This window comes from Cutaneotrichosporon oleaginosum (genome assembly GCF_008065305.1).
Source record: "Cutaneotrichosporon oleaginosum strain ATCC 20508 chromosome Unknown ATCC20508_contig01, whole genome shotgun sequence".
NCBI lineage: Eukaryota > Fungi > Basidiomycota > Tremellomycetes > Trichosporonales > Trichosporonaceae > Cutaneotrichosporon > Cutaneotrichosporon oleaginosum.
In genome coordinates this window covers 436,316-449,448 of record NW_027072170.1, presented here as the reverse complement: position 1 = coordinate 449,448, position 13,133 = coordinate 436,316, and the positions used below count along the sequence as shown (strand labels likewise).

Genomic DNA, 13,133 nt, shown 5'->3' with positions numbered 1-13,133 from the left:
ATCGCAGTAGAATTGGAGCAAAATCTGGTAGGCATGAGAGTCGTTTACGCCTGCCTTGCCTGCTCTGTTACACTTTCTAACGGTATGCGTTAGCTACGCTGAGGACTTGGACCAGCTCACGAGCACGGCTCGTAGGCGAATTACAACTTGTGGTAGATAAAGGCTGCATTCTGACCTGGATATATTGTCTTCAGTCGTGACGTCTATAGCCAGAATGAAACAGGGCAAAATCTAGAGGACGCTCATGTTCTTCCATTGACAGCTGAGCTTCCGGTTACCACTCGGATTGTGACGTGACGCTTTAGTATCCTCCCAGTTTTAGGTGGGTCTTCATCCTGGGGAAGACATGACCGAGATACTGGGAGTGAATTCACTACTGCCACAGTGGAGACGCCTACAGGACGCACCAGCAGCTCAAAAGCGATTGTTAGCTTCGTTACATGGTCAAAAACGCTAGTTAAATGATCATTTGGAATCAACGTCCCTCAGAGGCCTAGCTCATCTGGTGGCACACACGAGATCTTCGCACATGTTTTGGACTCAACCCTGTGTGTTGCCTCTTGAAAGTGCGGTACTTTCGAAAATTGTCACTGTATCCCCTTTGGACCTGTTTCCCACTTCACATGCAGGTATTTTCAGCTTGTGAAGGTGTCTACCCCGAGATGTTGTCGCAAGAGGCCTGTGTCTGTGTTACCACTGGGTCTACAACCTCGCGCTGCCCCACTACGTAAGCGCAAGAGTCATTCCGCTTGTTCAGAATTTGGTTCCGCAGGTAAGAAAGGGGGAGGACGTCATAAATGACGCGCGGGGGATACGGGGCATTCTTGTCGCTTGGATCGCTATTCTCTCACCAAGCGACCGAATAGTGTGGAATTCAGCTGCACGCTCGGCCTTGCTCCTCATCTCGGTCTCGCATTCACCCTCATTCATACTTTGCTCTTCGCCGAGACTCACCTCATCGAGCAGACCGCAGAGCGAGCAACTGCACAAGGCCGTCGTTCCGTTCTCTTAGAGGCCAACTCTAAACTTAGACCCCGATCCCCCCCCCCATCAACCCCTGGACCTTATCTTTCGAGGTGGCCATTTGTCGACACGTCTACAACTCTCATAACCCCACGCCGGAACACTTCGTCGTTCAACAAACTTACATCGCATCCCCTCTTCTTGCTTCAACTCATCATCTTCTGAATATCTGCCTTCGCCCGATTGTCGTCTCCTCGGCCACTCGCTCTGGGCACCACACGTCATGGCGCCGCCCATCACACAGCCGCCCGATGGCGAGGTCCTGGACCCCACGACCGAAGAGTTCTACGCATCGTAAGCCGCTCCTCCCCGGGCTCAGCTGACATCTAGGTGGGGCTTGTGTATCCTCTGTGTGCTCCTCATTGGCGCGCTCTGCACATCCTACTACCTCCAGCTTAAGCGAATTCGTGCCATCCATGAAACAGTCATTTCCATCTTCGCCGGCATGGTCGTCGGTCTCATCATTCGCATGGCGCCCGGGCATCTAATCCGCGACATGTTGGTGAGTACCGACAGGCATCTAATTTGGAATGCGCGCTCACCCCTTTCCAGACGTTCAAGCACACGCTGTTCTTCAACTTGCTCCTGCCCCCTATTATTCTCAATTCGGGTTACGAGCTCAAGCAAGTCAGGCCACCACTGAAGCGCCAAGCTGACGACAGGAGAACTTTTTTCGCAACTTTGGGGTCATCCTTACGTTCGCGTTTCTGGGAACGTTCATCTCGGCCGTGGGCATTGGGTGAGTCACCGGTAGCCCTACGGAGCTGACGTTCAAGAGTGATCGTGTACATCTGGTCCTTCCTCGGCATCGAGCACCTCAAGTTCAGCCTCCTCGAGTGTTTGATCTTCGGATCCACGCTCTCTGCGACCGACCCCGTCACCATCCTGGCTATCTTCAACACCGCCAAAGTCGACCCCAAGCTCTACTCGATCATCTTCGGCGAGAGCATCCTCAACGATGCCGTCTCGATCGTCATGTACGAGACCCTCTCGCACTTCCACAGCAAGGACATCTACATTTCCTCCCTCTTCCACGGAACTGGAATCTTCCTGTTCTCGTTCCTGGGTTCCGTGTTCTTGGGGGTGGCTTTCGGCCTCGCGTGCTCCCTTGGCCTCAAGCACTCCCACCTTGCCAAGTACCCTCAGATCGAAAGCTGCCTCGTTGCGCTCGTCGCCTACACTTCCTATTTTTTCTCCAACGGTCTCCGCATGAGCGGCATTGTCTCGCTCCTCTTCTGCGGAATCACACTCAAGCATTACGCCTACCACACCATGTCCAAGCGCACTCAGAGGACCACCAAGTACATGTTCGCGGTGCTTGCCCAGCTGTCGGAGAACTTCATCTTCATTTACCTGGGGCTCAATCTCTTTACCCAGGAAATCCAGGTGTTCAAGCCCCTTTTTATCTTGGTATCCGCTATCGCGGTAATGGCCTCGCGTTACGCTGCCGTGTTCCCGCTCTCCGAGCTCATCAACTGGGTCTTCCATACGCGCGGCCAGCGTCACGAGGAACTCCCTCACTCGTATCAGATGATGCTCTTCTGGGCAGGTCTCCGAGGCGCAGTCGGCGTCGCTCTGGCCAACGGTCTCAAGGGCGAGAACGCTGACGCACTCCGCACGACTGTCCTGGTGGTCGTCGTGCTTACCGTCATCGTCTTTGGGGGTACAACTGCACGCATGCTCGAAGTCTTGGGCATCCGCGTTGGTGTTGAAGATGAGGACGCCAGCTCGGACGAGGAGGAGGGCTGGGTATCGCACTCCGGACAGTTGGCCCTCCAAATGGGTCCAGGCAGCCGACGCTACGCGGGGGCCAATGGGCAGGGGCTGTACGGGGACGATGACAGTGTTGGATTCGCCACCCCGCTGGACTCGCCCTATCTCTCGACGACCCGCCGAAGCGCAGCGCGGCTATCGTTGCCGCGCGATGGATCGCGCGCGGGCTTTTCGGTCTCCTCAGACGACAGCGAGGAGGAGCCACTTCCTTCTGGCTATGGTGACCGCGGCGACGCCGAGGCTGATGCCGCTGGTCCCGCCCGCCAGGGCATGGTGTTCCGCGATGGACAGTGGTTCACCAATCTGGACGAGCGGTACCTCCTGCCGCTGTTCTCTAACTCTGTGACAGCTCGCCGGCATCATGCCAAGAAGGCGCGTCGGCAGGCAAGTCTGCGTGGGGGCAGCGATTCCGCCTCTGGAACACCAAGAGGCGGGAACTCACTCGAACTAGCACGAGTTGAGGATGACTACCCCGGTGCCGACGGCGAGAGTGAGAACGGCAAGGTCAAGGCCCCTGCAGCAGGGCGTAACTTTAGGTGAGTTGATCAGTTGTGGCTGAGTGCATCACTGTCGATTACTGCGTTCGACGCAGGCGTCTTCATTCTGCGGGCACAGTTCAGGATCATCGGTGGCGGCGGTGAGGCGTGACAAGACCAGTGCGCCGCCAACTCCTGGTCCTGGGCCGCTTGAGTTTGGACGAGCGAGTCACGAGCTATGGGAGTTCAAAAGGCGATTAGGCGACGCCCGCTGACGAGCAGTGGGTCCGTGACCGACCTGTTCTATGCACGCGCCGAGGCTGGAGAGGCGAGGAGTACTCCACCTGGAAGTGATGGTCGTGGATCAGGGAGGGACAGCAGTTTGGACAGGAGGCAGGGAAGTTGAGATGGACGGGGGGCGAGTTGACCCGACGGCCGGCGCGAAGCCATCTTGGAACGGGTGGCGTTGGACCTGTGACGATACAATATACCTATGCTCTTAGACATCGTCATGCATTCTGTTTAGACACCATCATGAGCAACGTCGGCGCTGTTGAGGAGGACGGCGTCGCGAGGTGGTGGATGGAATGGGCGGGGGTCTCGGATGACGAAGGAGGGAGGGGGCAACCTCCACCAACCCCACCGCCACCAGGCCTCACCCTTTCGCAATCGCCATTCTCCATCTCGACTCTCTCGACTACACCTGCAACTCCCACATTCGCATCCACATCCGCATCCGCATCCACACCCACCCCGGCCCCATCCACATCCACTCCGTCCCCTCTCGCACGCCCCCTCTTTCTTCCCATCGGCGCACTTTTCTCTGGTTCGCAGCACCAACCGCTCTCCAGCCAGCTCCATTGCGCCGATACAAGACGTTTCCCTCCCACACCCGTCGCGGCCGGTCATAGCGCGCGCAAGCACGTCCAACCGACCGCACCGCGATCTCCTGCACTTCGGACACCGTCGTACGCCACTGCGGGGCCTCTTCGCACTATGGCAGCCCCGCCAACCCAGCCGAGCTTGGACGCGCTCGTGAGCAAGTTTCCAGCGTTGCTCCAGCCGCACGAGAAGAACCTCCCAGATGAGCAAAAGGCTCTTCTCGTGAAGAAACGAGTGCAGCAACTCGTGCAGAAGCAGCAGCTTCAGCGCAAGGGTCAGCTCGACGCACTCCAACAGCAGCAGAAAGCTCAGCAGGCGCAGATGCAGGCCGCAGCGGGAGGTGTGGCAGCGAACGGTGGCGTTGTCCGTCCGCTGAACGCTCAAGCCGGGCCCAGCCAAGCCAACCAAAGCCCCCGCGTGGGAATCGCGCAGTCACAGATGAACGGACAGCAGCAGATGCAGATGAATCCCCAAGTACGTTTGCCACCTCACTTCCCTTCATCTACCATGCTCGACTGGCCTGACCCCCAGATGATGGCGCACCTGCAGGCCCAGCAACAGGCAGCTGCTCAACAGCAAGGGCAACAGCAGTTCCAGAACCTGTTGGCCCAGCAGCGCTTGCAACAACAGCAGATGCAGCAGCAAGCTCAACAGCAGGGCACCCCGCAGCAGCAGGCGCAGCGTCTCCCATCACAACCTGGTGTCGGAACCGGGGTCGGCACTCCCATGGCCAACCAGCTCGCAGCAAGTATAGCAACTCCCTCGCCCCAGGCGCACCAGAGCCCCGTGGTCAACCCTGGTGTGCTGGGTGCGTCGCCAGTTGCTACTCGCATGCAGTCTGCCCCGAGCGGAGGTGCGGGCCCAGGAATGAGCAACGCAGGAACACCTGGTCCGAGCCACACATCTGCGCCTCCCAACCTGAACATCTTCGGCGCTGACCCAACAACGCTCGTCCACCGGATGCCAGCACTGCTGAAGCTGCGCAGTGAAGGCGGGATGACCCCCGAAATGCAGAAGACTGTGAGTGTACATTCCCTCAGTAGAATGCCAAGCGTTTTCGCCCCCAGATGGCTGTGCAGTTACTCATCGCTCAGTTCGACCAGTTGATCGCCCAACCAGAGGTCAAGACCTACCTCCAGAACATCCAGAACCAAGCGAATGCGATGCGACAGAACCTGGCCGGTGCAGGAGCAAATGCTGCAGGACAGTCGCCATCACAGCAACAGACGGCATTGTTGGCACATCAGCAAGTTGCCCTTCTTCAGCGCCAAAAGCAACAGCAGCAGCAGCAGCAGCAGCAGCAACAGCAACAGCAGCTTCAACAGCAGCAGCAGCAACAACAGCAACAGCAGCAACAGCAACAGGGGCTGGCTCGTCAACAGCTCCAGCAGCGACAGGTTCAGCAGCAACAGCAACAGCAACAGCAGCAGCAGCAGCAACAACACGCGCAGCCACAGCAGCAACAGGCCCAGCAGCAACAGCTTCAGCAGCAGCAGCAGGCATTTGTCGGACTCGCTGGCCTCACTCCTGAGGCGCTGGCGCAGTTGACACCACAACAACTCGTTCAACTGGCACAGTCGCAGCAGCAGTTGCAGCAACACGGACAATCCTTCCTTACTCCGCAACAGCAGCAGCTCCTGCATAATCAGCTCCTGCAAAGCAACAACCCTCAGCAGCTGCTTCTGGCTCGGCAACAGGCCCTCGCCCAGCAACATCAACAGCAGCAACAGAACGCCAGAACGCCCAACCTGGGCGCAGCATCTCTTCCGAACCAAGGCAACAACTTCCTCCAGAATCTTCCTCCTCAGCAGGCTGCTCAGGCATTCCAGGCTGCTCAGCTGGCGCAGTTCATCCAGCAACAGCAGGCTCAGGCTCAGGCTGCTGGGTTGACGCCTGCGCAGGTCCATCAGTTTGCCCAGCAGGCTTTGATGCAAGCGCAGAACCAGGCCGCCCAAGCCCAGGTGCAGGCGCAGGTGCAACCCCAGGCAAACGTGCCCAATCAGATCAACAACTTTGGGCCACCGCGTCCGCCACAGCCTCAGCCTCAGCAACAGGCGCAGATACACGAGATCAGACAGAGATTGGCGTCAATGAACGAGGGCGACAGACAGAGAGCGTTTGAGAAGAACCCAAAGCTGAAGGCGCTATACTACAGCAACCTGAATCTTCAATCGCAGCAGCTCATGCAGCAACAGCAGCAGCAGTTACAGCAAGGCCCCCATGCGCTCCAGGCTGCCCAACTCGCCCAACAACAGGCCCAGCAACAACAACAGCAGCAACAGCACCAGCAGCTACAGCAGCAGGTGCAGCAGCCTCCGCAGCAGCAGCTACAGCAGCCACCACAACAGGCTCAGCAGTTACTGGCCCCTCAGCCCGGGATCCTCCCTCAGCAATCGATGCAACAGCACGCAGGTACCCCGAAGCTCCAGCCTCAAGGGCCCCCGCAGAACGCCCAGCCGCCCATGCCGGGGCCGGGCGGCATGCCCATGCAGGCGAACGCATCCATGATGCAGGCGCGCCCGGGTACGCCGATGGGCGGTTTCCCTGTCATCAACAGCACGCTCCCAAATCTTCAGATACCTCCGGGCAAGCAGCGCGGAATAGCGGCAGGCCAGCAGCCTGGCACCCCTAGCTCGGCGGCAGGGTCAGCTCCATCTCCGCAGATCCGTAACCAGCTGCCCATTGCTGCAGCCGCAGCCGCAGTCGCTGCTTCACAGCAGGGCTCGCCCGCCGCGCAAAGGCTTTTCCAGCAAGGGATCCCTATCGCCGCGCCCATGCCGGCCAATGTTCGTCCTCCGGGGCAACTCCCTGTTCCCCCCGGCACTCAAGTGACGCCCATGCACATCCTGTCCGATCTGGACAAGCGCGGGGCCTTGCCGACCGCCCAGCCTCCACCGGGTAGGGCGACAAACGACATCATACCAGCTGCGCTGGATCGCACTGGCTCATTGTTGTCCAAGACGACATGGGCGCCGACGGCCGAGAGCGATGCCGCGCTCCGCAGTAAGCTCAACGAGTCGTTCATGCTGCCCGGTCGGCAGACTGCCCGTGCCACTCTGATTGAGGGCATGAGCACTGTGCCTGTCCTCACCAATGTGCTCGGCGAGCGCCTTCCTGCCGATCTGCGTCTTCTTGCGGAGGGTGATGTCGAGACCAAAAATGACGCGCTGGACGCCAAGGGCAAGAAGCACGACCTCGAGGGCGCAGGCATGCCGGGTGCCAAGAAGCAGAGGGTTCAGGAGTTTGCCGAGACCATTGACAAGTCTCTCGAGATTGACAAACCAGTTGAGGATGTGAGTAGGATGCAGTTGGCGGTGCTGACAACAAGATCTTCCTCTCACTGTCGGACGAATACGTAGACCTTTTGGCACAGACGACGTGCCAGTTCACCAAGCATCGCGGTGCCACAACCATCGACCGTAAGGACGCGCAACTCGCGTACGAGAGCATCTTTGGTCGTACCCTGCCGGGCTTCTCATCAGACGCGATACGCCTCGACCAGGCGCGGAGCTCGCGACGGGCCCCAACTTCCCAGCAGCGCCAGGGAAAGCTCAAGCTCGTTGCGGACGCCAAGGCCCAATGGCGGCGCGAGAAGGAGGAGGCGGCCAAGGCGGCCGAGGAGGCGACCGCCAAGGCGCAGGCGCATGCCGCGCTCAACGGCACCATGAACGGCGAGATGAAGGAAGACGCGACGACGACCGTCGCGCCTACCGCCCTCAACACCGCCGTTGGGACGGCGCAGACGTCAGCTGTGACGACTCCCGCGCCCGGGCTCGCATCGCTAGGCGTTGGCACCGAGACACCCACTGCCCCACCGGCTGCGCCAGTGGTTGTCGCTCTATGAGTTCCTTTGACATCGACATGTGCTGTATTGTTGTGTTCAGCCGATTATTATCCACTGTATTATGTACATGACAAGCATGCATAGTCCTAATCACGTCCGCCCGCACCTGGACGCCAAGAGGCCACACGGAGCTGGGCCTCGGAGATGGCGGAATACGGCCGGGAGCATTTTGCCACCTGCGCATGTGTGTGGTGGAGGTTGACATCTCGAAGTGCGGAGGGAGCGAAATGAGCTCGCTCATCGACATTTCCTCACCACCATCATGCGCGCGCTCTCCACTCTCCGGCCTCTCGCCGGTCTCCACCGCGCCCTCCCCGCTCTCCCCGCCCAGCGCAGCTTCGGCTTCTCGAGCGGCTCCCCCAGCGGCTTCGGCGATGACGCCTTCCCGGTCGTGCGCGATGCGCTCGTCCCAATCGTCGTCGAGCAAACTGTACGCATTGCCCATGCGCCCGCTAACACCAGGCCCGCGGCGAGAGGAGCTACGACATCTTCTCCCGCCTCCTCCGTGAACGCGTCATCTTCCTCGGCGGACCGGTGAGTGCGCTTCGGACGGCCGACGCACGATCGTGTTCGGTCACAACTGCCCGAGGCCAGGCTTCAAGCTCCAACCGGCGGAGGGGAGGGATGCGGTTCCTGTGCTCCGAACGTCGTCGATCGGCATGTATCCTGGCTTACTCGGAGCCGTCACGCCTCTGCCGCCGGCAACGTCCCCTTCTGTCTCGCATCGCATCGAGCCACTTCCGAGTTTCCTTCTGGTAGCTCTGGCCGGTGTCGCTGCGTTCCTCGGTCTCGTCGGTCGGCTGCCCGTGGGCCCTTCCTAACGCCGCTCCTTCCCAGTTCCCGGCCCCCCGCCTTCCCGCTCACACCAGGTCATGGACTCGATGTCCTCGCTCATCACTGCCCAGCTCCTCTTCCTCGAGGCCGAAGACGCGTCCCGACCAATCCGGCTGTACATCAACTCGCCGGGCGGGAGTGTGACGGCTGGCCTTGCCATCTACGACACCATGCAGTACATCACAAGCCCCGTACACACGTTCTGCTTGGGACAGGCGGCAAGCATGGGCTCGCTCCTCCTCGCAGGCGGAGAGAAGGGCAAGCGGTACGCACTGAAAAACTCGAGCGTCATGATCCACCGTGAGTAGCGCTATGCTGAGGTGATCGCCTCGAGGAACCCGAGAGATATCTATGGCAATCGCCGTGTGCGTCATAGTCGCTGACGGCAGAACCGTCCGGCGGGGCGAGCGGCCAGGCATCAGACATCGCGCTCCACGCGAAGGAGATCCTGAGGATACGCGCCGTGCTTACCGACATCTATGCGGAACACTGCCAACGCGATGATGAGACGCGCGATGCTGCGCGCGACCGTTTCGGTGAGTCGAGACTACGCGGTACCACGGCTGTCCGATGGCCGAGGACGAGTGCTCAGAGGCCGTGGGGTCACCGTACCCGTAGCTCGGGCCGTGACGTTATGTCTTACAGAGCCACCCGTCGGGCGAGTTTCGTGCCGAGATTGCGCTCTCGGCTCGTCTGAAACCGTTTGGCTGTCGTTGCGACGAGCCGAGATGTTTGAGTTGTGACAACTCGGTCTCGCAACGCATGCCCCGCTCGTGTGGTCCTGGAGGGGTCGCTAACAGCCAGAAAAGGCGCTTGAGCGTGACTACTTCATGACGGCAGCCGAGTCCGTAGAGTTTGGCATCGTAGACCGCATCGTCGAGCGGCGCGCAAAGGACGAAGCCGAGGATGAGCCAAAGCCGTCCGAGGCACAGGAGGGGGAACAGAGCAGCTAGACTTGCATTGTAACGGGTTCGCCAGCAGCAATCACCACGCGCCGACATCGTTTGGGTCGACCGGCGAGTGGAGCTCCCCTAGCGTCGGTGTGACACGCATGCAACAACCCCGACGCGAGTGTTCCTGGGTCCGAAACGCGACCCAAAAAAACTCAATCACTAACATCTGACGCGCGCTGACATCTGACATGCCACATCACTTGCTCCGGCTGCTCCAGATCTCCTGCAACTGGAACACTGGAACTGAGCATGTGTAGACTCGGCTAGGGGTGATGTGCAGGGGCACGGAGATCGCAAGAGATATGCTCATGCGCATGCACGTTCTGGCCATGCCGTCAGCCGTGCCTCAACCTTGCCCCTGGAGCATCACACCCACTTCGCGACGGTCCATTGTCTTTCATCACTTCGCGCTCACTGACGCGCCCGCTGGCCACTGATGCGCGCATCGCCTCTGCGCACGGCAGACGCTTCGAAGCACATAAAAGCGCGTCGCGTCGATCTGATGCACTTCATCCACTCTCCTTTCTTTGTATACTACTTCCATCTAGCAGGCTAGATGACGCACCTCTTCCCGCTCCTTACCGCTCTCCTCGCCGCCTCCTCGGCCGTTGCCTCGCCTGGTGCGGGGTACCGTGCCCACGGCAAGCGCCGCTGCGCCGCTAGTAGTGGTGCGACGGTCGCTGCAACCTCTGGCGGGCCCATGGCCTCCGTGGCTACTGCCGCCCCCTCCATCGCCAGCGCTGGGCCTGGCGGAAGCAACGTCTACGCCGCGGCGGGCGACTCGCTACCCGCTGGCGGGTCGGGCGTTGCAGCTCCCAGCGGCGCGGCGGCGACCAACGCGACCGTCCCGGCCTCATCCGGCAACACGACGGTCGTTGCCAACACTGCCTCTGCCGGACGACCTGTCTTCGCGCACTACATGGTCGGCTTGACGAGCAAGTTTGACCAGGCTGCGTGGGAGAAGGAGATGACCATCGCCAAGTCCAAGGGCATCGACGGCTTCGCACTCAACATCGGCAAGGACCCATACAACAACCCCCAGCTCACCAACGCGTACTCGGCCGCGCAGGCCGTTGGCTTCAAGGTGTTCATCTCCGTCGACTTCAACTGGTACAATGCTGGCGAGACCAATGAAGTCGGCGCGCAGCTCAAGCCCTACATCGGCCTCCCGGCACAGTACATGGTCGACGGGCAGCCGCTCGTCAGCTCGTTCGCGGGCCACGACTTCGACTGGAAGGCCGCGAGCGCCGCCGTCGGCACCGAGCTGTACGCCGTCCCGAACTGGCTCCAGGACGGCGGCAACAACATCCAAGGCGCGCCGGGTCTCGGCAGCGGCAGCCCGCCCGAGGAGGTCACGCGCCAGGGCACCGAGGAGATGGCTAAGCGCGGCGCCAAGGGCCTGTTCTCCTGGCACGTCTGGCCGGGGCAGCCGACCAACACGCCGATCGGCGAGAAGCTCGGCACCGCGGCTGACGAGAAGTATCGCACCTTCATGGGTAACGGGACTTACATGGCTGGCGTGTCGCCGTGGTGTACGTCTCTCGAGAGGGCAAAACTGACGAGCAGTCTTCACCCACTTTGGCTCCGAGGTGCCATACCCCAAGAACTGGATGTTCAAGGGAGAGACCCTGTGGGTCGACCGCTGGAAGGACATCCTCGCGCTCGGCGACAAGGTCAACATGCTCGAGATTGTTACGTGGAACGACTACGGCGAGTCGCACTATGTTGGACCGCTTGACACCCCTTGGACCAGTGACGGCTCAGACTTGTGGGTCAAGGGCATGCCGCACGACGCCATGCTCGACCTCGCCCAGCCGTACATCAAGGCCTTCAAGGCGGGTGCTTCCGAGCCTACTGTTGAGCAGGAGGGCCTTGTGTACTGGTACCGCCCCACTCTCAAGGACGTGAACTGCGACGCCACGGACAACACCGGCTCCAAGCCGAAGGGATGGGAGTTTGTCAAGGACTCGGTCTTCGTCGCCGCCATGACCAAGGCGGGCGGCACACTCAAGGTCACGTCGGGCAACAAGGCGCCCGTGTCCCTCGAGGCCAAGGGCGGCGTCGAGGTCTTCGAGGTGCCCATGGGCGTGGGCGAGCAGTCCTTCGAGCTCACCACCGCGGGCGGCAGCACCAGCGGCAAGAGCAACCTCACCATCACCGACCAGTGCTGGGAGAGCCGGCTCGGCAAGATCTACAACTACAACTTCTACTCCGGCATCCTCAACGTTGGAGCTTAGAGCTGTAGTGCACCATAGACATCTAATCACGATCTTACAATGCGTGCTGGCATGCAATATGAATCCCCATACAAACGGCTTAGTCGCTGTCGAAGAAGTCGTCCGCCTCCTCCTTCTCCTCGGCCTTGGCCGCCTTGCGCTTCGTGCCGCCAGCGGTTCCCGCCTCCACGACCGCCGCAAGTTCCACAGGCCGACGCTCCCGCTCCACTTCCGGCGTGCTGCTCAGCTTGCCCTCCTCCATCAGCTTGCGTGTCTCCAGCAGCATTGTGAGCCGTGTCCGCTCGCTCTTCTCCATAACGTCCGACAGCTCCGCCTGAAGGTACTTGGGCACCTTAAGCTTCTCCTTGTCATCGCCTTCCTCGCGCTTCTCCTCCTTCGGGAACAGCGAGATGTACTTGATCGTGTTTCTGGTGTCAGCATTTGTCAACTCCACTCATCGCTCCTTCTCAAGTGCCCTCTTCCCTTGTCACATCCGTCTCGTCCGGCAGTGACTCACGGATAGTTCAACACGTAGTTCAGCATGACGCGCGCGTCGCGCAGCTCCTGCTCCGCCTTGGCCGTCTTCTTGGCCTTGCCGTCCTTCTCCGCCTCGGCAACTTTACGCTGGGCACGCTTGATGATGCGCCCCAGCTTCTGCCTCTCGAAAAACTTGACGGCGTGGTACTTGGCGCCGTTCTTCTTCTCGACGTCACGCTTCTCGGCGGCTGCGAGGTCGGCTTCCAGCGCAGCAACACGACGCTGCGTTGATATGCGGAGCGATGGCTCGAGGTTTTCCTGCTGTCAGGGACTTGGCTCTGGGAGCGTGTTATCAGATCGTCTCGACAATGGATGGGGCCAGTGGGCATGCGCCAAGATGACAAGCGAGGCTCTCTTCATCCCCCATTGCATCCTGCCCAGCTATCCTCCCCGTCTTCGTCAAGCAAGCTGAACTCACCTTGTTCAGTAACCGCTTGGCTTGCCGCAGGCTCGCCTTGATCTTGTTAACGCCAGGCAGCGCATCCGCACCGCGTTGTTCCAGCGCCGGGATCTTGAAAGCAGGAGCTGAGGACGGTCCCGCCTCCGCGTTCGTACTTGTGCGCGCCTTCTTGCGCTGGTGACGGTCGGCTGGCAT

General features: G+C 60.4%; 5 protein-coding genes across 5 annotated transcripts; 4 read left to right on the top strand and 1 right to left on the bottom strand.

Moving 5' to 3' along the window:
• Positions 1–1,246: 1,246 nt before the first annotated feature.
• Positions 1,247–3,336, top strand: COLE_00188 (uncharacterized protein; the record flags this gene model as incomplete). The annotated part of the gene is made up of 5 exons (XM_018427349.2): positions 1,247–1,317; positions 1,354–1,525; positions 1,576–1,650; positions 1,686–1,762; positions 1,800–3,336. 5 exons carry the CDS (start codon positions 1,247–1,249, stop codon positions 3,334–3,336), a joined length of 1,932 nt encoding a protein of 643 aa, XP_018280977.1.
• Positions 3,337–4,268: 932 nt separating this feature from the next.
• COLE_00187 (uncharacterized protein) lies at positions 4,269–7,998 on the top strand (the record flags this gene model as incomplete). Its single annotated transcript, XM_018420719.2, has 4 exons — positions 4,269–4,628; positions 4,686–5,174; positions 5,249–7,447; positions 7,483–7,998. 4 exons carry the CDS (start codon positions 4,269–4,271, stop codon positions 7,996–7,998), a joined length of 3,564 nt encoding a protein of 1,187 aa, XP_018280978.1.
• A 262-nt stretch (positions 7,999–8,260) lies between these two features.
• On the top strand, positions 8,261–9,785 carry COLE_00186 (uncharacterized protein; the record flags this gene model as incomplete). Its single annotated transcript, XM_018422347.2, has 5 exons — positions 8,261–8,428; positions 8,461–8,532; positions 8,868–9,132; positions 9,222–9,368; positions 9,637–9,785. 5 exons carry the CDS (start codon positions 8,261–8,263, stop codon positions 9,783–9,785), a joined length of 801 nt encoding a protein of 266 aa, XP_018280979.1.
• A 700-nt stretch (positions 9,786–10,485) lies between these two features.
• On the top strand, positions 10,486–12,022 carry COLE_00185 (uncharacterized protein; the record flags this gene model as incomplete). Its single annotated transcript, XM_018421206.2, has 3 exons — positions 10,486–11,136; positions 11,182–11,317; positions 11,352–12,022. The coding sequence occupies 3 exons, from the start codon at positions 10,486–10,488 to the stop codon at positions 12,020–12,022; spliced, it is 1,458 nt and encodes a 485-aa protein (XP_018280980.1).
• Positions 12,023–12,101: 79 nt separating this feature from the next.
• COLE_00184 (uncharacterized protein) lies at positions 12,102–13,133 on the bottom strand (the record flags this gene model as incomplete). The annotated part of the gene is made up of 3 exons (XM_018422348.2): positions 12,102–12,429; positions 12,519–12,796; positions 12,957–13,133. 3 exons carry the CDS (start codon positions 13,131–13,133, stop codon positions 12,102–12,104), a joined length of 783 nt encoding a protein of 260 aa, XP_018280981.1.